Source organism: Argentina silus (genome assembly GCF_951799395.1).
Source record: "Argentina silus genome assembly, chromosome: 3".
Classification (NCBI taxonomy): domain Eukaryota; kingdom Metazoa; phylum Chordata; class Actinopteri; order Argentiniformes; family Argentinidae; genus Argentina; species Argentina silus.
Window position 1 is genome coordinate 22,680,928 of NC_139657.1, and position 27,499 is coordinate 22,708,426.

Below are 27,499 nucleotides of genomic sequence, written 5' to 3' on the forward strand. Positions count from 1 at the left end.
TAGACACATATTATTATGCTTATTGCCCTGATACTCCTGCAATATATATTACCTTTTTTTAGCTATTGCTAAAATACATGCTTGCTCACAATTTCTAATGTTTTTTTTCCCCTTTTGTTATTTTAAGGGGACTCTGTCCAGAGTGTGTTGGTCACCGGTAATAATCATTACCTGGTAAGTTCAGTGATGTTGAAAGTGAATTCAGCTTTACTGATCCTGTGTATGACTGTAAACTCATAAACTAACTGTGTGTGTATATGTTTGGGTGAGGAATAGTTTCACTTAAGGTAGACACCAAGAGGCCATTGTGCGATGCATGGTTATATTGCTAGGCTATTATTACCCTTTCCTCTTTTGAACTTGCATCTTGGAGGTGCTCCAAATGCCTAACCTACCAGAGCCTTAAAAGGATGAGCTCCTCTCATGTATCAGGCAGCAGTTTCAGTCTCTGTTACTGTAGGAGTGTGGTCCCTTTAAACATGGTCAGGGGTGGCCTACATTAGAATTTTGGTAATAGTATTGATATAAGACCTACAAAAAACAATCAAGTGTAAAGGAATTTTAACATACCATAGTTCCTTTTGCATTATCAAAAAATCTGACATTGTGTTGTTGAAAACAGCACACTGTGAGGAAAATGGAGGTGGTTTTCAACATGAATAGACTTGAGGCTTACATACTGTAGATATGACTCAATAGTTTCCATTACACAATGTGTTTACCTATTAATACTAGGCCTGCTCAAATGACCATGACCAGTGACGTCATGGGGTCAAATGCTGTACAGTACATTCACTTTCAGTCTTAATCAAGGCTTGCACAGACCTGCTGGTTGGAGGCCAGTCAGACCTCAGTGTTACTGTATAATGTAACTGTAGTATCCATCTTCAACTCATTCTGTAAGAGTTATCCTAAATTATATCATTATTGTGAACATGTAAAAAAAAAAGTGAAAAGTGATGCACCCTGTACAGGACTGGGCCCTATAGAAGGGAGCAGGGGATTGGCTTCCGTCCTCTCTGCTTTCAGCCTAAAATTAGGCCAAGGAACCTTCCAGTATCAGCTGTGAGGCCTTAATTGCAGGGAGTGTTAAACTTGACTGCCCGCCTCGTTTTCCATGTCGCCTCTCAGTTTGTCACTATGTCTGCTGCTAATGTTCATTTAACCTTTATTTATACAGGGGAAACTCACTGAGGCCAAGGCCTCTTTTGCAGAAGCACCCTGTCCACAAAAATGGCGGTTGTCAGACATAAACAAATAATACACTGCTTACAGAAGACATCACACTACTTTGATGGAATTCATTGTAGAAAATGCTTTTATTTCATGTAAGATAAAAGAGAAGTCATAAAAAAAAGAAAATACAATAATGAGGCATTTAAGGTGAAAATTTACCGGTACATTGGTATTATAAATACTCCAGTGTGCAGCACTGAAAACAGAATAATGGTTAAATGTCAGAACAAAGTGTACATGTTAGAATGTATGATTATGGTGATAAACCAGATATTATGCTCTTTATCCATTATTTTATCAGTTATTTAGTTATTTTAAAACAATTAGCGTTTCAAGTCAGTATCACTATAATCTGCAATGCATCTCATAGAAGCTTCCAATGTAACTACTGAAACAACCCATGAATATTACAAATAAATGGCTCAGTGTGATAACCTTCCAATTCTATGTTTGAGTTTTGTTTGAGTTGAGTTGAGTTTTTACATTTCTCCCAATATAATTTACCAAACATTCACACCGTAAATTCATTTATCTTTTTTATCAGTAGATGATGAAAGAAATAATAAACACAGTGAGTAATAAAGAAAATATCATGTTCGTATATATACATAACCAATTGCGACAGATCCTTTCAATATGTAAGCAAATATAAAAGTTGGAAGATTCAATTGGACATTATCAATGAAATTACACTTTTTATTGGAAATTCTCATTGCTTTGACATGTTTGAAGTGAGTTAACACAAATGCAGAGCACAGCAAATAACCAACTAACCAACTGAAAAAGTTCTCAAAGGTTTCTTGATGAAAAAGGGTAGAAAAAGTTTTCTTTTTTTTATTGAATGCTTGTGTATAATATTGTTTTCATAACAAATGCTACTGCTAGATGTCATCAGAGGGTTGGCTGACAAACTGACCAGTTGTTGTGGTCTATACCATCTTGAGTAGAAAGATGACTCCTTGGCACCATCATTTGTAACCATTTGTATATCAATAGTCACCAGGGCATAGGTCTGAAAAAAACAAAATGTGTATTGTTTACAAATGATATGTGCAGATAATGTTGATTTGTATTGATGGTCGACCACTTGATGGTCAACCACTGATCTATACAATGGGCAAAGATGAGGGTGGACAGCTTTAGGGAGAATTCATCAAGCATAGAATTGAGTGATATCATTGTGGTGAATCTTAGTTCCAAAAATCACAATATCTATCATTTGTTTCAGGGGGTTGAACTGCTCATGGCTGTCAGTTTAAGTAATGCCACCCAACCAGGCCTGCTTGCCCAGCAGTATCCTCCACCTTTGCTGCCGAAGCCTGGCAAGGACAATGCCCGGCTTCAGAAACTACTCAAGAAAAACGCAAAGAAAAAAGCTGCCCCACAGACCATACAGACACCTGTCCCGTTCCGCTCAAGCCTCTCCCCTGTAAATGAAGCAAGCCCTGACCTAGAGCACAGTGATCACTCAACCCCTCCTAGAACTCCCGAGACACCCATCTACGGAGTCTCACAGCACCCAAGATTCACTGTCAGGCCACTTTATCAGCATGTGCCATCCCCTTACCCACAACGTGCTGCCACATATGGCAGAGCAGCAAGGTTCTCCCCACAGCCGTATATTGCTCCAGCCCATACTTTCCCCCAACATGTGGCCCCACTCTACTCATATACACCACCACCCCGACCTGCTGGAGTCTCACCAATTACAGAGACAGCCGTGCATGCAGTGGCACCCAAAACGCCTGTACCAACTTCCTCTATGCCTGAAGTGACAACCCCAGTTGCTGACGTGACAATCCAAGTTACAGCTCCATTTGCTCAAATGGTCACTCCTGTTATCATAAAACCTATAACTCAGGTGATAAAATGTAAAAGTCCACGTCCACACTTTAAAGCTGTTGATACTGCCATGAAATCACCCAAACCCATGTTTGATGTTCCTCAGATTAAGCTATATACTGCAAATACTTCATTTTATGATATATCTATGCCCCCTCTGTATGATTCCACTGGATTATCATCTATTGGAGGCACAATACCGGGGAGAAAAACGCCAATATCAGAAATCAAAAGAGGTGTGACACCAACATTTGAGGTGAAAAGAGGTTTGACACCAACATATGAAATCAAAAGAAGTGCTACACCAACATCTGAGGTGAAAAGGGGTTTAACCCCCACATCAGAAATCAAAAGGAGTGCTACACCCACATCTGAAGTAAAAAGAGCTTTGACACCAACATCTGAAATCAAAAGAGCTTTGACACCAACATCTGAAATCAAAAGAGCTTTGACACCAACATCTGAAATCAAAAGAGGTGCTACACCAACATCTGAGGTGAAAAGAGCTTTGACACCAACATCTGAAATCAAAAGAGGTGCTACACCAACATCTGAGGTGAAAAGAGGTTTAACCCCCACATCAGAAATCAAAAGGAATGCTACACCCGCATTTGAAGTGAAAAGATCTTTGACACCAACACCAACATATGAGTTTTCAACATCAAGAACCTCATCAGGTAGACCGAAGACACCCTCATATCATGTGAACCGTGCCAAAACACCTGTTTTTGAAATATCAAAACCCAACCCTCTTTTATTTGCTGTCTCACCAATTACTACAGAGGCACAGAGATCAAAATCACCTACACCTGTTTCTACTGCAGCCAGTTCTGGTTCTCAAAACCAGTCAGCCCCTGAGTCAGGGCCCTCAAAAGCACTATCAAATAGTCAAGGTGCAAAAACTCCAAATGGGGAGGTTACTTTGGAAGTAGCATCAACAGATACTTCAGTTGCTAAATCACCTCATGAAAACATTTCAAAACCAGAGGCTCCTCGACAAGAAGCACCAGTAGTTGAGTCCACAAGACCAAAGACCCCTACAGCTCCATTAGGCTATCAAAGACCGAAGACTCCCACATATGGCACACCAACACCTATAATACCCTCAGTTGGGTATCAGAGGCCCAGAACTCCAACATATGAACCACCAAAACCTACCACACCTGGCTCTGGGTATCAAAGGCCCAAGACTCCCTCATATGAAGGGCCAAAAGCTATGACTCCGACAATTGGGAATCATAGGCCAAAAACGTCCATTGAGCCTGCTAAGTCTCTAGCCCCCTCACCTGGGTATCAAAGACCAAAGACTCCCACATATGGAACATCTCCATCTGGGGTATCACACTTAGCATTTCGAAGGCCCAAGACCCCAACCCATGTTGCCCCAAAACCAAAGTCAACATATTATGGATTGACTCCTGCTGCATATGTTGCTCATGGTGGAATCCAAAGCTTCTCGCCCTCATTTGGCATTTCGAGGCCCAAGTCACCAACTCAACAGGAATCCACAACCTCAGTACAAGAGTTGGCAGGATCTAAAACACCATCCCAAGAACTACCTGTGAAAACACAGTCTTTGCCTGAGGTGTCTAAGCCTGAAGCATCCCAGACAGAGGTGAAAAAAACACCACTGAGTGAGGCAATAGTCTCCACGATTCCAACCATTGTTGTTTCTCAAGCTTCAGATATCTCAGAACCAATAGTATCTTCAGATGAGACCAGCATAAAACCAACTCACATTGCAGAAACACCAAAGATTGAAGCTGTTTCGCAAGAAAAATCAAAGGTTAAAACTTCAAAATCTCAACCAGAGATTAAAACCCCAGAGAAAGAGGGGGTTAAAACGCCAATTTATGAAGTCCTGAAACCCAAAACAACCACTCCTGAAGCTCAACATCCTGTGTCTGCTCCTGCAAAAAAAGATTACAGCAACACAATACCTCCAATGAAAGCTGCAGAACAAGTAAAAGAAACAGGGACTAAAGCCAGTGCTATACAACAAAAACAGCCTAAAACACCCACTAATTTAGCATCTGAAGCTAAAGCAGCAGGAACAAAGCCAACCACTCCAACTCCAATTGCAAAGGACTCAGTTCCCAAGAAGCCTGTTGCTGAAGTTCAGACTCCAGCTAAGCCAAAGGATGAAGAAGACAAGGTAACAGTGATACCAGCTCTGTCTACACCATCTGCCTCAGAGAAGAAGGAGCAGAAGGATGATTCTTTCCCAGCAGCTGAACCTCTTCTTAAAGTGATTCAAAAGCCAAAGGGAATGAAGTCTAAACTCAGTGGTTGGTCACGGCTCAAGAAGCACATGGTGGTGGAGCCTGAAGAACCAACGTTTCCAGTGTCAGACTCTAAGACAGAAGCCCCCATGGGAACTGGGCAGGAGCAAAGTGAAGCGGAAAAGGATGACAAGACAACATTGAAGGCCAGTGAGAAGTCTGAGGGTCAGGATGAGAAAACGGACACAGCCCCCCCCAAAGCATTGAAGATGTGGGATTGTGTCCTCTTCCAAATGTTTGCCACTAAAGAGAGCATTATGCAGCAGATTGAAGCCAACAAAAGCGAGGAGGAAAAGAAGGAGGAAGAGAAAATGGACACACCACAAGAAGTCCCGGCATTCGCCCATCGGCTACCTGTACTTCTTTTCAGCCCAAGGTTTGATGCCAAAAAGCTTAGAGAGGCAGCATCAAGGCCACTTACAAAAATGTCAACAGTGTTTGAAATGGGTCTTATAGGGCGTAAAGGTAAAGATGAGGAACAAAAAGACTATAATAGAACAGCCAGGGGGTTTGCTGCTTCTTAAACTACGTCTGATTAGATTAGTAGATTGAGATGAAAATGTTTCAAATTCAGTTTTTAAATGTGTTTTGTGTACAGGTGTAGAAACGTTAGCAATTATGTACAGGTCCCGTGTAATAGTCTCTGCTTGAAAGAGGATTAAGTATTTTCTGCAATCTCATAGAGAATGTGGTCTGACCTTTATACTTGACAAATGTTGCATTTGGAGAACAGATTGTATGATAGATTGTCTGACCACATTACGTATATGTGTCTGAATGTCCCTTTCTCTGATATTTAAAACCATAACCTTGACAAAGGGCTAAGAGAAATATATTTGTCTTAAAGGAATTCAGAATTAATCTCTTGAGATTAAAGTGTACAATGTTTTAAGTAATTTCAGAGCCTTTTTCAGACCTCTTGTCAATGACTCAATGCTTGTGGACTCTTAAGTTAAGTTTTTACTTTATCATATTTATTTTTAAATGTTTATGAAGAGGCCCTGAGAAATTAAATTAACCTTATTGTACTGTCCTCTCACATAACTTCACACATACAATCCTGTGTCTTGAAATGTGAGAGGGTTATATACAGTACAGTTATTGCTATTCATTTAATGTGTTTGGGTATCCAGTAATAAATTGCCAATAATGGGAATTTGCAATAATGTTACCAAAAGATGAGCTGAAAAGTATACTCATATTACTGAAAATTCTAGTCCTATCACTTGTAAATCATTTAACTCTACATTTCCCAAACATATGCAAAATGGTGCTATTTACCTGATACTTTAATATAGAAAAGGGATATTCAGGTGCTATCTTTTCTTAAAGTTTCTGTTGTTTATGTAGACTGCAGATGTTTATGCCAGACTTGCCTTATTTATTTCTGCTCTTTTAGTTTAGAGCATGTTTGAAAAACAGGACTGATTCCACTGTGAGGGAGGAGGCAGCTCTACTGTATGTACAGAATGTAAGTGTTGAATGGTTGGCATAAGTAAGAAGACAGGAACAGGGGAGAGGCTGTGATATGTGAAGACCAGTGATGATAGACATAAAGAAACATGTAGGTAAAGTATGCTAAGCAATTAATGCAGAGCAGTTTTACTAACCTAATATGTGAAGGAGGTAAAACGATTAGGTGATGTCTGAACAGACAGCTGAGTTGCACATGGAAGTCCTGTAGCTTTAGCACAATGACATGAAATTGAAAGTTTATAAAAAGGCAGCTTTCAAATGAGGGACTCAAATGGGTCAAGAGCTGACAGTGAAATATTCAAAGGAACATGGAAACAACAGAAAATAAGTTGAGAAAAGTTATTTAGGTTGATCTGCCTCTCATTGATCCTTTACCTTTCTCTTGCATGTCTATGAAAATTGTTTGATATTCTAGAGCGATGTTCAAAATCAACTGCAATCTGAGGTGCACTGCATAACTTTTACAGAAAGTGTTATTTTCTATATATTTTTTATAAAGTAGCTTGAATAGAAGAATGGTTATTGTCATTTATGATTGAGCTAAAAAAAAATAAAAAAATTAACAAGAGAAAAAAGTGAAAATGCATAGTTAAGCTGATGGACACTAGGTTAGCAAAACTAACACCCTAGGTTCCGCTTAATAATTTTGAATTTTGGCTGGCATTTTGTTTTTAAGGCAGATATAAATGTTCACATTTTTATCCACAGGACCAGCAGAATAAAAAGTTGGCATTAGCCCAAGATAACATGAGTGATAAGTCATTGGACTACTGTGGTGTTTACAGTAGAATTATTAAGTTCATAGTGGCATGGACAGACCACTTACAGTTACAGACATACCCTCAAGTTTGCCCAATAAAAGCTGGTCAACATAAATTGCAAAAATATTGTCAAGTAAGACTTATTGTAGAACCATATTACTCTTGCCTGATGTGAAGTGAACTGTGAGATCAAAATACTTATTATAAGAATTATCTAATATAGCTGTTTGCATATGATATCAAAATATGTTGATATCGATATGTCGACAAACAAATGCACACTCCCAGTCAACTCACCTGACTTTTCGTTGTATTCATCGTCATTCTCATCATCAACAGGAATCTTCTCATATTTGCCATGCCCGGCCACAATGAATTTGTACCTTTTACCAGAGGGTGTGCCCTGAAAAACATAGGGACCAATTTAGAGATACAGTATGTTTGTGTGTGTGTGTGTGTGTGTGTGTGTGTGTGTGTGTGTGTGTGTGTGTGTGTGTGTGTGTGTGTGTGTGTGTGTGTGTGTGTGTGTGTGTGTGTGTGTGTGTGTGTGTGTGTGCCTACGTGTGTGCGTATGTGCTTACCTTACCCCCTGGCCCTAATCTTCCAGTGGATGTGTCTCCAATAATCTCCCACATGTTTTTTTTCTGCATCACGTCACCAGGTTTAACGTCCTGGAAAATGGGAAGGCATGAAGGTAGTTGAAATAAGAGGACTGAGGAAGGAGGGAAAATAAATAGATACACATAGAAAAGTATACTCAAGAAAAGAAAAGTATACTCAAAAGGGTTTCACCTTTGTACTTTTAACAAATACTTTCAATAGAAGAGTTTTCAGCCAATTTCTATTTGAGAAAGTACTCAAAAACATAGAGCATAACAGACAGTGGTTACGTGTTGGTTTGACACAAGAAGTGACTGTGGTTTAAAGGACTTACAGCTGGTCTGGAGGGGGAGTTTCTGCTGCTGCCGTCAGGGTTCCCTTTCACCCACTGTGTGATCAGATCTGCCACGGCCACCTTCAGACCCTCAGCATCCTGTCACACAGACAGCAAGATGTCAACTCAGTCAACGGTGTAACGATACAGTGTACTCAGATAGAAGCACAGTGTGTAAACCAGACATACTCAAACATTTCAGCGACATGCATTTACATCAGCTCTGTACATAACTACATAGCTACATTCAAAACAACAACATTCCCCACTTCCCTAGAGAGCACCTCTTTGCTTAGACCAGGTCATATAACAGCTTCATCCAATTATTTTTAGACTCCCAGTCAAACTATGACCTTGTATTCTCTCACTGATCTCCTATGAAGCTAACTTGGTCTATCTGTCTTTGTTCTTCTTTGTGCTACATCCTTGGATATTATATAACAATGGCTGCACCACTATTAACATTGTGGTACTGGGTAGTGAGGGGAGACTGAAGCATATTATAGCTTTCTCAGGGCAGCACTACACCATAGCGTAACATGCTATGAGATACATCTGAGTCTAGGAGGAGAAAACCACACGGTTGTGGGAGAGTGTAAAAATAAACACAGCACAGAATGGACCTCAGATCTCTCAGTTGTTGCTCACGGGCTGATTATTATGACTTTCGCCATAGTCAGGCTCTCATACCTTTCTGTTTACCTCAAAGAATCCTGCACACAATGAAACTGATTAAGTAATTAAACACATTGGGGAGAGAGTCAGGAGGCTGTGCCAGGAATGGAAGACTATAAACAGAGGTTTGAGATCACTGCATAGAGAGGAGTATCATGGCAGATATAATGTGATTTGCACACATAGATGTACAACATGTAAGAGAAATATATATCTCAATAACCCCTATGGAAATGGACACATTTTGGTACTGTGCACTAAATCTGCATAAATCTGCACTTAATTCTGCACTTGCATAAATCTGCAATTGATTGGTTCCCGGCCTTTGTATCCATAATGGTCTATCTATGATGATGATAAGTGTATGATAGTCAGTGGATGGCCTTTTTGAGGAATGTATGTTGGTCTTTCCATGCCTTGGATGGTGTTCCCTTAGTAGGGCTCTGGTTCCAGACCTCTCCAGCCTCAAACAGGTTCTTCTTAGAGGCCACAGCCTCGGGAGGGCTGGAGATGTCCATCAGACTTTGCTTGGCTGCCTTGGCCTCCTGAGAGTTCTAAAGAGCATAGAACATGTGTTACTAACATAACTCAGGATCAAAAAGTAACATTCATCAACTTGTTCTATGAAATAGTTCTACAAGCGGCTTGACGTTCTCAAAATATGTTTATAGGAATGGTGAAGAGTTGGGCGCCACATGCGCGCACACGCACACACACACACACACACACACACACACACACACACACACACACACACACACACACACACACTTGCTCGCATGTACACAGAGTATGATAAGTATGACTCAGGCACCACAGCGATGAGAAAGTAAGCTAATCTTTTCCCTGAGGTGCCTACCAATTATCTCCTAAATGACAGAGTAGACAGATGGTTTGACAGAGAGGGCCTGACTAAGAGCAGGTGACTGACTTTAATGTGAGAGCATTGACACCCACACTGAAACTGAGGTATAACTATGTACGAGACCAACACAGTGCGTCACCTAAGAAGCAGAGAAGGGGACAAGTCTGGCAGAATAGTCATACGATGAAAGCATTCATCACCCTCAACAATGGGGCCTCTGTCAGGAGGGAGAGAGGGGGGAGAGAAAACCAGGTGGGAGCTCACCTCAATGGCATGGGTGTATTGCTCCAGCTTGTCATCGATCTTGGAGAGGAAAACAGGGGGCTGTGTCTTCTTGAAGCTGTTACTGTATCCAAAAACAAAGCTGCATGTGAAATACAAAAATTGGTTTCGGGAAGAAAAAAACACCTTCAAAAGATCTCCTCTGGCCACAGGCCTGTAAGTGACTGAGGTTCGTCCTTCCCCCAAGTGAAATATCCCTTTCCCACTCTATTTAAAAATGCAGTGTCCATTGATACATCCCCCCTTGGTAAAATTAATTGAATTTGCGCTGCCATTGAGAGAGTGGACAGGATTCTTAGCATGGCTGCAGCGACCTCTGTCAACGCCATCTTTCAGGTCCAAATGAGGTTCGCTGATCACACTGAGACCCTGAGCCAAGGACTCCCTGACCACCAGCTGTCCAAACGTGCTACACAGAGGCCTAATCTCAGACATGTACAATAGGCACAAAAACAAACAGGACCTCGATCTGTTTATATTTGTAGGAGAGAGCTCTCATGAAAGGCATGTGTGAGTCATTGTGATACGGCGTGGAGATTAAATAGCTTCTTCAGGCATTACAGGCTTGATTAAACATGATAAACGTGGCCCACAAATAATTATTTGGGGATCCTGTTCTACAAAGACCGAGATGTTGGATTTGTTGAATGACATCATGCCTTATGCATGAGAGGAGACAGTAAAAGTGAAGGGGTGAAACTTCCATCCATCACTTGTAATTCGGTCTAACACTTCTGTACACGCAACTGAATTGCAATGCCCACATCAAAGATTTTTCACACCTTGTGATGTCATGACTGAAGCCTCCCTTGGTCCTGAAAAAAGGCCTAAAAATGATCTCACGCTAAACTATCCCAGATCTCACACCTGGACAATGAATTGTTATTCTTATTCTCATGGCCTCCATATGAAACTTTAACGCTGATAACTTACTACTGCAGACTGCACGGAGCCACACTAGAGTCCAGAGCAATAGCTCACCAGCCACCAGAGAAAACACAGCCTTCACATCTGGTCAGAGTTAACCAAGCCATAAATCATGGCTGACAAAGGTGATGCACTGAGAACGTGAAGAGGTCACCGCTGGCCCTCTTGTCTATGTTTACTTTCCGACACCAGCCATTTAGCACAACTGCCTTTCTGCCTCAGAAAGCTCTCTGTCTGAAAAGGGACCCAGTCAGTGGACCTCCAGTAGCACACAACATTGGGGGCGGGGTATACACTACAATTCAAAAAGGATTGTGGAATTTGTTTGTTTGCATTATTGTAAATTGCTTTGCATACTCACCTTTTCTTTAATGATCGATTTAAGGACTCTGTTCGCTCCGTGATCTGAAAAAGATAGTGATGTCTTGAGGAAGAATGGAAGTTGTCCGTGTCACTGATTGAGTTCAGACTGGGGAAGCTTATGATCAGGATGATGTTAATTACAGTTCTGCATTTGGCCTGAGACGGCAGATATTTCACCCAAGTCAAACAGAGCAATGGTCTATATCAAGCTTCACCATCTGTTTGTATCTCAGTTCTTATCATAACGAGAGGTTCAACATACCCTCTGTTCAATCCAACTGAAGGCATAATGAGAATGAAATCAAGGGGTGAGGAAATCTCAAGTCAGCTGCATTCCGTCTGCAATCTCAGTCATCAAAATACTAATGAGTCAGTGTACAAGAGTTATTTGGGGCAGGGTCAAAATGTTCTCTACCCTTGCCAAAGGGGTCGTACTTGGGGCCACCACCATGCATGCTCACAGGCTTTGGTCCCACCCACACAAAAGGATCCCTTATGTTACTGTTCAAAACCCTGGACCTGAATCAAAGAGCATAGCCTTTCGCCCCCCACTCACCAAGCACGTATTTTCTTCTGTCAAACCCTCTTCATTCTCTCTCTGAAATTACACACACAAGCAGAGGGATGCTCATGACAGCACCAAGGACACAGCCCCAAAAACACCACCACAGCAGCAACCACATACCCGAAGAGGACAGCAGTTTAGAATAAGATAAGGAGGAGATAGAAAGGTTATGCAGTAGCTGAATTTGTTACCCTTTTGTGAAGTGAAGGGTCAGGTAACAGATTACAGTAATACAAGCAGATCCAGTGCACTTTAGAGAAATTATAATAGATATGCATCTTAAGATTTTCAATAACTTGCTGAGTTAGAATCCATTAAATTATCATATAATCTTCGGGTTGCAGAGCTGAGCCAAGCAAGTAACGGAGGCTTGTTGGATTATGGTGTTAGAAATGGCATGCAGCTCTAAAAGGGCATCTAGGGTCATTATCATTGAAGAATCTCTTGACAGTTTCAGACTGATAGCACAACTGCGATAAATACTGTATTATTAATTATGCAAATGAGATTTGAATGGATTTAGAATCCTTCTGAATGTATCTGACAAGTGACACATCAAGTTACTGTTTGTGCTCCATTGTACAGAAAACAGCCTGGCACATACAGTATAATCCATAACATGCAACACAGAGCACAAGCCAATCCATGACAAATCAACCCACGATTCATTGTGGAGAATGACTGCATTGCTAAATCCACATTTTGCACAGTACAAGTGGGGAGAAGCATATTCCGAACATAACAAACGTGGTGGGGACTGTTTATTTGCCCCTGAACTGAAATATGTCTTCTCATGGAGGTACTGTATTGGTACATGGACATGCTGTTGATACAAATTAACACTATACAGGTGGGGTGGTATTAGCACAAGAAAGTGAACACTGGCCTCTGACATGTTGCACACTTCAAACACACACCAATGCAAACCCATACATGGATGTGACCTGTAAACAACTCATGCACTGTGGTAAATGCTGACATTTAAAACACACACATGCAACTTACGGACTTAAACTGTATGCATGGTCTGTAAAGATGATATAGGATCATATTGCATTACCTTTTTTACAACATTAAAAAATACAGAAGAGAGTGAGAAATACTGTAATCAATGGTATCATCTTCACTAGGAGATTGTAAAATATGAAATCTGAGCATAGGCAACGACAAACCAGGGGAATAGAGGAAGCAGGAGTGTTACCTTGTAGGTGGGTCCTTTTGGACTGAGTGGGCTGAACATCGCATCCCCATCCACAATGGAGGTACTAAGTGTCTTCATCCTCTCTGCCGCCTCCAGCCTTCTCCTCTCCATGTCCTCCTTCATGCGTCTCTTCCCCTCCTGTGAATCATGGCCACCCAGAGATTCTGACAGAACTGTCTATCACATGTACCAACATCTACTACGACCGATATACCCCTTAAGAAAGCTTAAGAGGCATTAATGGAGGACTTCTTTAATGAGTGCTGTCTTTAAAACATATAGCTGCTTTTCCATGATTATGTGGTCCGTATGTTTGCATGGTCATGTGTCAGATGCTGAGTTTAGGCGGGTCACCTCCTCTTTGGCCAGACGTTGCTGCACCTCCTCCTCCCTCCTGTGCTCCTCTTCCTCCCTGACCCTGCGCCTCTCCTCCTTCCTCCTGTTGAGTTCCTCTAGCTCCTGCTCGGCCTCCACCTGCCTCTGCCTAAGCTGCTCCAGCTCCTGGCTCTCCTTCTCCTGGTGGCTGCGTCTGATCTTCTCCAACCTCTGCTCCGTCTCCAAGATAGCTTCCGCCTCTTCTTCAGCCTCTGCCACCTGAATCACTGCCCTGCTTGGAGGGAGGGAAAGAGAGATGGAGGGTTGACTGGACGAGGAAGAGAGACAGATTCTTTGATGAAAGACATATCCCATCCTCACTACCAAACATTATTTAATGAAACAGGACTGAGAATCAAACAAAAATGCGCAATTCAAGGTAAATGAACTGCTTTCCATCTCCATTATAAACCATGGCTTACCTGGGAGTCCTTTTTGTTTTGACTATGTATGATGTCACTTCCTCCTTCACTGCATCTCCATTGGTGTTGCTATGCTTTGCCTCCTGATGCAGGAAAACTTTGGATGTGTACGAGACCTTTACCTCTTTTTTCTTCTCTTTCACCTGGAAGTGAAAAGAAGGACTAAATGACAAATCTCAAGAGTTATTCTGCTTCAACTGAGCACTGATTTAAAGCAGTGGTGTCATACCCATTAGGAACACAAAACCATGTGCCCCCCCAGATTCGTTCTGTCTATGTTAAATTAATTAATCTTTGTTAAATTAATTAAACGCCTAAAATGTGCCACCTAATTTTCCGTGAACTATTGATTATTGCTACTGTAGCTCCTCACAGATAGCCTACTTGACTAGCAAATAAAAATTGATTTAATTGAATCTGTCACACATGGCACAACACATGAACTGTAATAGATATCCATGGAGATGATACGTCTAGAAACGACCACGCCCTTTGTCGTTAATAAATTATTTATTGGTCATTGTTGCCCAACAACTGCTAAATCATTCAAAGACACTTGGCCTGCAACCTCAAAATGCTCAAAATGAAATTTCATTGAAACACAAAAAAGCAATCACAGAGGTAGGTAAAAAATAAACTATTTTACATCGAGATCAATGAGGTGACCGCTATCTTGTCCCCTCAAAAGGGCGTGTCTGCTGTCTGAAATGTCACCACGCTGATATCTATAATAAGTAACTGACCAGCTGCAGACCAGCTTCAAATTGTGACAGCTAGCTGAAATGGACAGGTTTTTAAATTGTGCGGCAGCTGCGTGGGACAGTGCATTACCAGTCACTAAAAAGTGACCCAGAATTATGTGTAACTCATGTGTTGTTAATAGTGAATTAATGCAAATTGTATTTGCACTGATCTTGAGTGATAGGCCTAATACGCTACTGCTATAACTACAAGGATAATTGATCAACATTTACATTGCTCAAATGATACAGTATCTTACATTACACTACTGAAACTCGTGAGATTTTGCAGCAAATTATAATTACTTCCATGTCTGTTATGAGATTGGGAATGTGTTATTGTCATCATAAATTGATAATGATGTACAGTATTTACTGTTCTAAATTGCAGGAAAAAGTAAGTTCCTCACATATTTAGCCTATAACTAAAAGGAATATCACAGACAGTGATGCACAAGAGAACCCTTACCCCAGCGTCTGGAATTTGGTCCTCCTCTCTCTTCTTGAGCAACCTCATCTGCTCCTCCCTCTGTTTCACAGCCTCTTTTTTCTCCCTTTGTACCCTCTCTTCTCTAAGCACCTCCTCCTCACACTCTCTCCTTCTCTCACACTCCTTTTGGGTCCAGTTCTTCTCCTCCTCATCCTCTTCTTCCGCCTTAGGCTGTCTCTGCAGGCGAGTGGAGGAGGTGGCCTTGGCAGTGCTTGGCTTTTCTGAGAGCATGGAGGCTCCATTCACAGCCCTCTCCTCCTCCTCTGTGCCCTGGCTGAGCTCCTCCATACGCTGCTGCCTGCGTCTCTCCAGGCGCTGGGTCCAGTCACTAAAGCCCTCGTCCTCCTCCAGAGAAAGAGAGCTCTCCGGCTTCAGGTCACTGTCATACCTGGAGTAAAGTACCAAACCAGAGATGGGACAGGTTACAAACTACTCAGGTTTCTCTGACCCAAAAGAGTACACTGTGGTTCAGTACCAATTAAATCAAGATTGTCTGCTGACTGATTTAACTGTGTTAGCTCACTGAGGGTTCTTTTATTTGCGACCAGGGGGAAGACTGGGGGCTTACGAGGACAACAGACCCTATGGAGGAGAGAAAACGCAGCTGGACAGAGAAACTGGCACCTGGGAGGGCCGTCTCTGTCAACCAGCATAAACTGATTTCTGTAACAAGAGTTTTAGCGCCAGTGTAAACAACGGCTTAGGGCTAACTGCAGGGAGGAGCCCAGTGTGGCCACGACAGGCAATGGATGTGTGGTAAATGTGGATAAGGCAGTGAAGTTTACCATCATCTCCTCTCCTTGTTCCAATTCAACAGCTGAGATGTGTAGAGGAATGTTGTGAGACCCAAACACTTCACATTACAGAGTGGAAAACCTATGCTGAATAAACAACTGGCTAATAGCTCTCCTCTGTCATTATTATTTCTAGTAGGAATGCTACAGTATTAGCGATGTGGGCAAGTTGACAAATAGGCAAACATACAGGATGTGTGTGATAAGCATGGTATGGAAACAATCCTATGGAAACAATGTCTGATTCAATGCTGGGATTGTGGCCAGTAATTTCTTATTCACAGCAGTTAATACAATTTCTTTACTTTTCAATGCAGTCTATTTTTCAATTTACCACCTGACATCAACTCAACTTTTACATAAATCATGCTCTCATACCAGAGGACTCTTTAGTTAAGAACTTTACAGGGCAAGGATTATAACTACATGTAGGAAATTATTCGAGAAAAGACTATGTAACAGGACTTTGTTATATGCTATTTATTAAAGCCCCACCACATAAAGCTGAGGGATGGCGTTTAAGAAATGTTACCACTCTCAAATAAATATACAGAACTCTGGATGCAAGGACGAACATGGGAGTTTTAAACATTCAGGTTATTGCCTTGTCACCTAGAATTTTTGGGTTTTTGAGCATGTTCCCCAAAAACAGAGATTTGCCTAGTCTATGCTACTTTGAGGTAGTTAACCATGATTGCTATGTCAAATCCATCTGTCGTTTAACTGATTAGAAGGAAATCTGTCTGGAGACATGATTAGTGCCTCGTCATTATTAATTGCAATTCAAAATGATTTGCATGCATGAAAAATTCTGTTCCACTGGTTTATTATATAGATTATTATAGTCCAACATTACACCTGATTCCAATTACTAACTATGATGGAGTTACAAATGACCATTCTATTCTGTCAATGGTATTATTATTATTATGGACCTCAAATAGGCTATGTAGACACAAAAGCTTTGCCTTATATGGTGAAACAGTGTAATTACATAATAATCATGCCAGTTGTACATAATGCTGATTAATTACCATACAATTAATGTTTGCAGATATCATAGTGTTGTGTGTATCAAAATACAAAAATGTGTGTATCAAAATGGCTTATATTTTATAATCTCTTCCTAAACCATTGATTTATTCGATTTAAGCTGATACTCAATTTCACTGACCCCTAGTGGAAAGTGTGGTGACCTTTGCAGTGCATTGCAATTGAGATCAAGATTTAACTCACGTGTGCTCTAAACCACAGACCTAAGAACACAGTATTCCTGTCTCTGTTGGGTTTAGACGGCATGACTATGCTGTCAGAGCAATAGCTCCACTTTGAAATGAAACAGTTTGTTTACATTCTTGTTGATTGTAAACATTGCAGTAAAACAACCTTATATCTTGGATTATGATGACAGTTGTATCAAGCTCATGAGACATAATATTTTTCAAGAATATTCTTCAAGAATCAATGGGTATATATCATAAATGTATATATGAAAAAACAACTTCACAAATTACGGATTGTGGCTTTAAATCTCTTATGGTGAAAAAGCTAAAATCCTTTTATCCTTTGTCTTGATACCACCTCATTGAAAGTGCCCCAGAGAGCACCATTCTATTCCCTCAGGTTGGTCAATATTGACACGGCTGTGGTCCACACAGAGGACATGCTGACTGACCATTTATTGCTACAGAACCTTTCTGTCCTCACCATAACATCTGCCTCTAACACTATCCACACGTTTTTCTCTTCTTACGACGCAACTGCACAACATATGCTATAGTGCACTGTGTAAACATCACAGCGGTCTCCCCAGGTTACTGAAAACATCTGCACCTGCACTGCACCTCCAATCCATGTTTTTTTGAGGGTTCTATTAGTTGTCAGAGTGAAGCATGCGATTTGATATGATTAACAGTGCACCTCTGACCCTATTCATTAAAAAAACCCTTTAATTTAAGTCTGTTTCATCTTCCCAGGAGCTGCTTGAAAGGAATGCAACAGGCATTCCAAAGATGATTAAGCAGGTTGGCTACTAAAGTAAACGGATGTTTCCAGATGGCAGTTTACATAAAATCTACAATTGCCAATTAGCAGTAATGAGCAATGATTCAGAGAATGGATTGTTCAGGTGTTTTGTTAACTAGATGTTGTTTACATGTTATGAATGCTTGTTCTGCCACTAAAAAAGTATCCATTCTGTTTGAATCGAATGTTTCTGTAATGGTTGTGACATGTCATGTTGCAGTAATGACTTTCGGAACAAAGAGGAGCGAGGTCTAACTTGTTGTCTGGCATGTTGTTGAGAGAGCATGGATGTCAGCGACACTGAGATTACACAACAGCAACCTGGACTCTGTGATGACAGTTGACTGACTGTTGGTCTTCTATTCTTCAGCCATAATATTTAACCCCCAGGGACACAGAGTGGAAACAGTGAGTATTTTGAGCAGTTTGGAATTATCCCAAGCTTGTTTTATGATCAAGCCACAATTACAGACTACTGAGACTACCTCATGTCATGTTACTACAGCTTAGAATGGTGAAGCCATTGATATGATATAGTGCTGACTTTCCCTTTTCCCTCACCACTTGGAGAAGGTGTTGGACAGACAGTCCATAATTAACTCTCTGAGATTAAAAGTGGCAGCTATGCTAAGGGCTATAACATAGTAGTAGTTTCCCAAAAGGCTCTGTAGTAAACATTCTTCAGAGATTGTGTAATGAGAAGGCAGCTGTGTCTCCTTCACATCATGTTAGAGAGAGAGAGAGAGAGGAGGGGGGGGGGGGAGAGGAGCCATGGAAGGATTAGTCCTCTGATGGTAATATTTATTTTTTGTAACCATGCAACCTTGTGCTCATGGAGCAGTCCTATAAACCATGTATGGCAAGCAAGGTAAAACTATCCATATCGCAACGGTATGACAAGAAATACTGAATCTACACAAACAGTCCTTTCTCTATATCCCCTGCATTAACAGATGCCAAAATGTAATTGAGAAACTATAGTCTGGATTTGGGATATGTGAAATATGAATGAGTAATGCCAGAACTAGGAACAATAACTCTATCATCTTTGATGAGTTTTTGTACTTACAGTCCATCATCAGCCAAGGAGCCGTTGTCCTGCGAGAGGCCTTCTGCACCTGAAGTGCTGCCCGTGCTGCGGAAGGACTCCCGCACCCTCCGCCGGCACTCCCTCTCCACCTCCTCAGCATCCTCGATGCTCCGCTGGGCCGTCACTCTGCAGAGACAAGAGCAGAGGAAGAACGGCCATTGTTATATTAACCCAAATGAGAAACAGCCTTACAGACTCCATCTTTTCTGGCTGACATCGATTGCCTGACTCATCGTCCTTCCTCGTCCTGGAAGATGTTTCTAAACAATGAGGGCTGTTTATTCCTGAAGATGCTGAGAGCATATGCTTCAGGAACTTTGCGGCGCTCACCACAGATGAGTGATGATATCCCAACGGAACATCGGAAACACAACAGCATCTCCTGTGTACTGTATCTCACCCTTAAATATACACATGCAAGTGCCTCGTCCTGTGTTTGCATTTGTGTAACAACACATTTATTACAACATTGTAAAGTACTATTGTAAACAACTACTTTGTAGACCAAACTAACCCCGTGAGACAGTACGGGTTCAATGTCTATCTTCACTGATTTAGATGTTTCCTGAAAATGTTGTGTTGATTTCAGTATCTATTATCAAATACACCCTTTTTTTGCTTTAGCTGTGTAGCTTTCTGTTGTTTTTTGAGGGACAGCCAGCCTATTACCCAGAGGCTAAACCTCGGAGGACTAACTGGTCAATAGGTTCCATCTGGGTGTCAGAGTGTCAGATTACAACACTCACTTCCATTTGGCTTCTGGACCAATTAAGGCAGCTCGGGTCACTAATAGATCCCTAATGGGTCCCACCTGAGACCCCATCTGTTTCAGTGACACTCCCTTTTACAACAGGCTCTAAAAAGGGTCTTTGTAGGTGGGAATCTGGATGGTCAGTAAATTATCTCCCTAACATCACAGACACTGTTGTCTTTTAGCCTGGCACATTTTCAGGCCCATTACTATAGTTATTTTCAGTTACTAGCTGTAAAATCATCTCTCCCCCACCCACTCAGACCCACTCTCTCTCTCCACACCGCCTACAGTCACTTTCCTTCCTGTGTTCTCATCTAGCTTCTGCTATAAGAGTTTGTGTGAGCCAGGAGTGTAAGATATAAACCTTAAACTAAGGTGCTGAACCTCTTTGAGTGATGACCCAGGAAGGTATTCCATAGTTTCACAACAAAAAGAACCTAGCAAGGAGGCAGGCACATCATGCACATTAGGCACCAAGGCCGTCCGCCTCAACTTTCCTGCCCTCTTATTATTTTTCCTTTCATCAGCTTTATAGTATTATCTCATCCTTGGCACCAGGCAAATGTCTGACCCAGATGGATTTGTGCTAGAGAAGTTGTAATGTAATTAATCTTTCACTGGTTGCTTTAAAATCATCAGGATTACAAATGGCCTTCCTTTCTCTTCCTCGATCAATCATTAAGATTTCTCCCCATTTAACCAAATCTCAGCTACCCATTTTCCATCCTTCACTTCTCATCTTCTGTCACAGTAGGGGGGCAATTCCTTTTTTTTCATTGACCCTCACAGTAGTGACAAAAGATACACCAAAGAATCTGGTTTACATTGGGCTTATGTTGCCTTTTCTGACAACTGCAATAATGTGCATGGTCGTCTTCCTCTGAGTAACATTCAAAAGCAACAGTCACGTCGACTGAAGAGCCAGAATCAGTTTTAAAGTTGAGGGAATGTTTTTGTTTCTGTTTTTTTTGCCCTTTGTAAATTCACACCAGAGCAAGCCTGAGCATGCTGCCACCTCAACACGGACCTGAAGACAAACAGACTTCTGGCTCAGATGTGTCAGTATTGTGTGTCACAGATGAGTGTGATTAGCAGGAATGGAAAATGCCATAGGCTTTGCCATACCAAACCAATCTCACATTCAAATGTCTAAGGGGGGCAAAATCAAGTTCAAATGTCTCACATATAGATGTTCGAATACGTCAAAATGTGACATTTTGTGAATGGGGTTCGGACCCTTGCAATCGGAAGACATTAGCCTGCTAAGCTAAAGCCTAGACTTAAGATCAGGTTCGGTGATCAAAACATGGTCACCGAACCACCTCCACTATACTTTACCCCCCTTAGATCTCCCTCTCACGGGAAGACACATCAGAGTCACACCACCAATGTGACCGACTGGGGTTCAAACACGGGTCTCCCCCATGGAGAACATTGGCCAACCAAGCTAAAGCCTAGGCATTCATTTGGGGAGCTAACCCATGTCTACCTGTCTCAGACAAGGTTACTCAACCCACAATCATGGTCACTAAACCACCTCTGCTATATAGTATGTATGTACTACATATATAGTATGTATGTACTACAAATAAAAGCTTGTCTTTTTTTTATGTTTGATGGTGAGAAATTAAACTAGTAGATGCATCCAACTGAGGTTCTGGCCTGGATCTCCAGACCCGAAGACAAGAGCCTTAGCCCCCCAAGCTAAAGCCTAGGCATAAGATGTCTGTGGATAAATGTAATTACTTTGGATACAAATTTGAATGTAAAAATACTGACATATGGGAAAAAATATGTCAGTTAGACATTTGATTCTGAGATTCAGTTGTCCTTACAGAGAAACAAAACAAAACTTTGACATACAATTACTTTGACATGACATACAGTGCCCTGTGTATGTAATGGGACAGTGAAGCATTTTATTTATTTTGGATCTACACTCCAAAAGTTTGGTTTTATGTCAAACAATTACTATGAGGTTAAAGTAGAGATTCTCATCATTATTCTTGATGGTATCTGTGTACACATTGGTGCTTCACCATTCAGAAATTACAACAGTTTTATGTATAGCCCCCGTATTATATATATCAGGGTACCCAATAGTGATGGGACAGATTCATCAAATGTCCAAATTAAGCACTCATGTTTAGTATTTCGTCGACAATTCGTTGTATGCAATAACACTTCCAAATTCATCCTAGTGCTGCTGTCAGCAGTTACATCATTAGTGAAGACAAGTGAGCCAGGTCCAGCGGAGGCCATACATGCCCAAACCATAACACCCCTTCCACCATATTTCACAGATGAGATGGTATGCTGTGGATGTTGGGCAGTTGCTTTTTTCACTTTACTATTGCCATCACTCTGATACATGTTCATATTTGTTTAATCTGTCCACAAGACCTTTTTCCAGAACTCTGCAGGCTTATGTTTTAGCAAACCCCAACCTGGGCATCTTGTTTTTGTGGATAACTAGTGGTTTGCACCTTGCAGTGTCGCCTCTGTAGTTCTGCTGGTGAAGTCTTCTGCGGATTGTAGTCTCACACATTCATGTCTACCTCCTGGAGAGTGTTCCAGATTTGTGGGACAGTTGTTTTGGGGGTTTTCTTAATCATGGTGAGCATTCTTCATTCATCCTCTGTAGAAGTCTTCCTTGGCCTACCAAATTTGCTTTGATTTGATTTCTGAGCTCACCAGTGCTTTCTTTCCTTTTAATGATGTTCCAAACTGTTGGTTTTGGTAGGATTATGGTTTTGCATATGTTTCTGATTGATTTCTTTCTGATATTTCAACGTCATAATGGCTTCCCTGACTTCCATTGACGTCTCTTTGATCCGCATGTTGACAGACAACAATAGCAGACTCCAAATGCAAACGAAAAGCCTAGAATCAATACTAGACATTGAGAGCTCTCTTATGACTGCACAAATGATGTGACGGAACGCACCTGACAAACCAGAAACACTTGTCAAGCCAATTGTCCCATCACTTTTGGGTACCCTGAAATCGGGGGACTATGCCTAAAAAGGGTCTTAATTTCTAAATGGTGAAACCAATATGTACACAAATATCATCAAATAAAAGCTGAAAATCTTAACATCATAGTAATTGTTTGATTTAAAATCCAAGCCTGTGTGTACAGTCAAAAGAAGAATAAATGGTTCACTGTCTCATTACTTACGCAAGGCACAGAATACAAAAAACAAAAGGTCTGCCCTTCACAGCTGCTCTGACGGACCCCATGTAAAGTTCCTCAACTATGACTCCCATGTAAAGTTTGGCACCTGGCTGCTAGGGAGAGAGACTCAACACCAGGGGATCATCACAGAAAGACAAAACCTTTTCCCTCTGATACATCATAGGAAGAGTACCTAACAGTTTCCTGCCATAGGGAACATTTTTTGTAAAAAGTAGGTTGGGTCATACTTTCTGTTTGATGGCCAACCATTTAGCACCAAACCCACACGCACGTGCGCACGCACACACACACACACACACACACACACACACACACACACACACACACACACACACACACACACACACACACACACACACACACTCACACACAAACATGTTAGCGATGTAAAAATCAATCTTAGCGCAAACGCTGATGGGTGCTGGCTGTGGCACTTAGGGGGTGTGTCTGAAATATTTGTGCTATTTTCAAGGCCAGATTTTTCAGCGCACATGATGGCACTTAACCTGCATGAGCGCAATTGAGACAGTACTACAGCACAGGGGTATTTTCACCTGTAGACACAAATTGCCAATATGCCTGTGTTAGGACTTGCGTCCGTTTTGTGCTTGCTGAAAATACAGCCCACAGTAGCTCTTGAGATTTGTTAGTTAACAAAGTTTAATTGTATTTCTCCTATGTCTGTGCTTGTCCTGAACCCACTTGTTGCCCAGTAAACATCTGAATTCACAGGAAACCACATTTTCAGCTTAATGTTAAGTAAAGTATTATTCACTTGGAACCCTGGTTGAAAGAATAGGCGCTGTCATTTAGCTGTTGAATGATGAAATAATAACATGGTTTGCTTTCTCTGCTGAAAGTCAGCCAACATCTGTGACAGAGGCACTGAGAAGGGGATGGTGGGAAACTTTTTCCGGGATGATGTCATTGTTGAAACAAGTTGTAACAGTTATGGAGGCCATTGAGTCAGTCAGACCATGTTGACAATACTACTGTGAAGAGATGACATTCCAATGAACTGTTGAACAATTCACTGAATAAGCTCAGTAGAGCCTTTGACAATTCAGAGTGCCATGACCTTACAGGAACTGCAGTCTAAAACCAGCCTGTGCAGATTTCTGAATTTATTTATTTATCTTTACCTGTTCTTACTACTGTGTATGAAAATAATGAAAATGTGCTATGAATACCATAATATTGACTTTCCCAATGATTTCCAAATGTACTGGACACTTTAAAGTGCATTTCAACATGTCCATAGAGAGTGGACATTTAAGTGATTTCCATACAGCCTGGTGGGTGAGGTTGGGGTCTCCCTGTGTGTGTCAGCAGACACTAATCACCATGTTATGGCTGGGTGTCTGGCCTCCCCATGCAGCGCCCAAATGGAGCACAGATCATTTCCTTCAGCCCCGCTGGTTGGGAAAACCTCAGGGCCCTGGTGGTTTATTTGGCTATGGGGTCTAGTCAAAGCTCATTACACAAAATGTCTGCATCATTGCTTAACTACATGGAGGTCATTGGTTGAGGTGGTTAGAATGACATCGCCACCAACCTCTCAGGGTGATGCAGCATCAGTGATGACGTCGACAGGAAAGCCATCTCTCTCACACTTGTGTGATTTAAAACAGATCAGCCCTGCATGCCTTCCTTGACCCATTGAAATGAATGGCAGAACATCAGATAAAGTGTGTCTTGGGCTCCAGCTAGCTGCAATTATGTCATAGAGATTTCAGAGTTTGTTACTATTTTTTGTTATTTTTGTTTTTGTTGGTATCGACAGTTGGCTTGACTTCATCGCAACCAGTCTAGCCTTTCTCTATTCAAAAGTTATTTTCACCACAAAAATGTTGTTTGTCCCCTAACAAATGCACCTCTGACTCACTTGATGATACATCTGGAACAATGTGACATCGGATTTAGGGTGATGAGAGACTTTGTGATGGTGAGAAGGGATGTAGGAGTGTCTGTAAGGTGATGTCATCCACCTCTATCCACTCTCCCAGAGTGGTACCATCTGCTCAGAGGATTACCATAAGTGCTTCTTGGCAGCGAATCGATGCGTCCTCATAGTATTTATGAGAGTTCCTAAACATACTTCCTCAACATACACCAACACTCACTCAGGGATTTAGAATTTGCCATATCCTCTGATAAAATGTTAAGAATTATCTGTAAAAACGTTATACTGTAACTTTGACAGGGCTACACCAAAACTTTGACACTGAAATCCAACTGGAATGACTAATACGACCATTGTCGTCATAATCAAGGCCATCAGATGAAGCAAAAAGACAAGTCTGAAACATTTTATCTTTGGACGTTTATCACTTCAAAACAGTGTGCCAAAACATAACAGACCGACAGCACTGTATGTGCCATGCAACTGGCAGAGCCTCTCAAAGAGCTCAATGTATGGTATTCAAGATTCAAGATTCAAGATTCAAAGTGTTTATTATCATTGGCACAGTAGAAAACATGTTTCATTGCAATGAAAAGGAACCTTGTTGAGTGTGATAAAGGGGAGATTTGGCAATGATAGGAAAGAATCCAGTTTTACATGCCCTCTGAACAGCCCAGCTACAGCATGTTGTCTGAAAAACCACAACCGGCTCCACCTGAAATCCTCAAGCTTCTCAAACAGAGAATAATGAAACACTATGAATACACAGCCAAAACAACAGGACCTCATTTTTAACCAAGAGTGAATGCAGAAAATTATTTCAGTTATTCTTTTGTTTCGAAAGGGTAAAAGTGTCTCAGGTCCCTTTCACGGACTGTAATTTCATAAAATGTGAAAAAGCAGGGGTTCGACTTATCAGCTGTTTTTAGACTGTAATGGGTATTGGTTGTTGAGATCAGTGTTATGTTCATGTCTCCTGTGTGTTTCTTGTGTCATTTCCCCCCACTTTGTGTTAACTGATTTCTGGACTTACTTTAAATAGAGAGTATCAGTTTACTTACTGTACATTGATCTACATTGTATATTATCAGTTTTCTCCCACAGAGAAATGCTGGAGATCAAAAAGAAAACAACCCTTACATGCTGCTACCCACAAGCAGTCCCCTCACAAAAGAACTACCCATGTCACCCCTGTGACCTCTGACACAGGTCACTGACCCAATTTCCCTCTTCTTTAATAAGGGAGCCTGGAGCAACCCTATCTCTCTCTCTCTTTCTCTCCACAGAGAAACAACAAACAACCCAGGGCTGGTAAAAAAGGGGTTGTCTCCAGTGACATAGCATTCCATTTCCTGTCCAGGTTTTGTCAACAGTGATCAACACAGAGCATTGGTCATTGAATCCCCCTGTCTGTAATCAGAGCAAGGAGAGAAAGCCCCAGAAACCCCCAGCATGCTGTATGGTCTGTGACCTCGGGCCTGAATACATACTGTAATCCCCCTGGTCCCTAATCAGGCATACATGTTGACAAATGGGAGGTCAGCTGTTGGGACACACAGACACATTTGTTTGGCATAGGGATATTCATACTATTTAAAGCAGATCCATGTAAATACTCTGATCTTTGAGCTGTCAGTTTTTTTTCTGAGACATGATTATCCACCTGAACCAAAAATTATTCATCTAGAAATGTTGTTAAAGGAGGACATGCTTCTTTACACATCAACATGTGGATCTCTGAACTGACAAATCATACTGTAGGTGCATATTTTGTCCAAAATGTTCTCTGTATGTCTGCTTGATGTGTCCGTGCTGTCTCCACTACCTGTGGCTGGTACCTTACACATTTACCATTGACTTGAGCACTGGCTTATGTCCACAGAACAAAGAGGCTAGAGTTGCAGCCAACTTTACCTTCACTAGCATACTGTACCTGAAAAAGACCATACCTAACATTATTCAAATCATTTCTACTGTATTCACACTTTCCTCACCTTAGTAGGTTCTGCAAACCTTGCTTGCTGGAGTTTCTCCTCAAAATAGCGCTTGACATGTCTTCTTCTTTTCCTCTATGAATATTAAAATAATATCACAGTGTTGCTCCTCTTTCTCCACAGAAAAACAGAGCCTCTGTTTCTCGCAGTCCCAAGCCCAAAGGGCAGTGTGAGGTTTCCAGGACAGATTGTTTTACTCCTCTTTTCTCTCTGTGACGAGCGTGCACACACACACACACACACACACTGACACACTCACACAGAGGGCTTCCTCTTAGATCCTGTCCCCCACGCTGCCTATTGA

General features: G+C 41.4%; 1 protein-coding gene across 7 annotated transcripts; it reads right to left on the minus strand.

Moving 5' to 3' along the window:
- Positions 1-1,301: 1,301 nt before the first annotated feature.
- On the minus strand, positions 1,302-27,499 carry lsp1a (lymphocyte specific protein 1 a). 7 transcript variants are annotated; one of them, XM_083667190.1, is made up of 15 exons: positions 27,196-27,499; positions 19,325-19,471; positions 15,416-15,824; positions 14,207-14,349; positions 13,764-14,016; positions 13,410-13,547; positions 12,200-12,241; positions 11,642-11,685; positions 10,336-10,417; positions 9,623-9,760; positions 8,532-8,630; positions 8,179-8,268; positions 7,895-8,000; positions 6,971-7,044; positions 1,302-2,248 (listed from the first exon to the last, which is right to left on the minus strand). In XM_083667190.1, the coding sequence occupies exons 1-14, from the start codon at positions 27,252-27,254 to the stop codon at positions 6,971-6,973; spliced, it is 1,824 nt and encodes a 607-aa protein (XP_083523316.1). In that variant the 5' UTR covers positions 27,255-27,499; the 3' UTR covers positions 1,302-2,248. The 7 variants fall into 7 exon arrangements, 5 of the variants coding, with proteins under 5 accessions (XP_083523316.1, XP_083523315.1, XP_083523319.1 ...); XM_083667189.1 differs by having other exon boundaries at positions 13,764-14,019; XR_014554157.1 differs by lacking the exon at positions 6,971-7,044 and having other exon boundaries at positions 8,184-8,268; positions 13,764-14,019.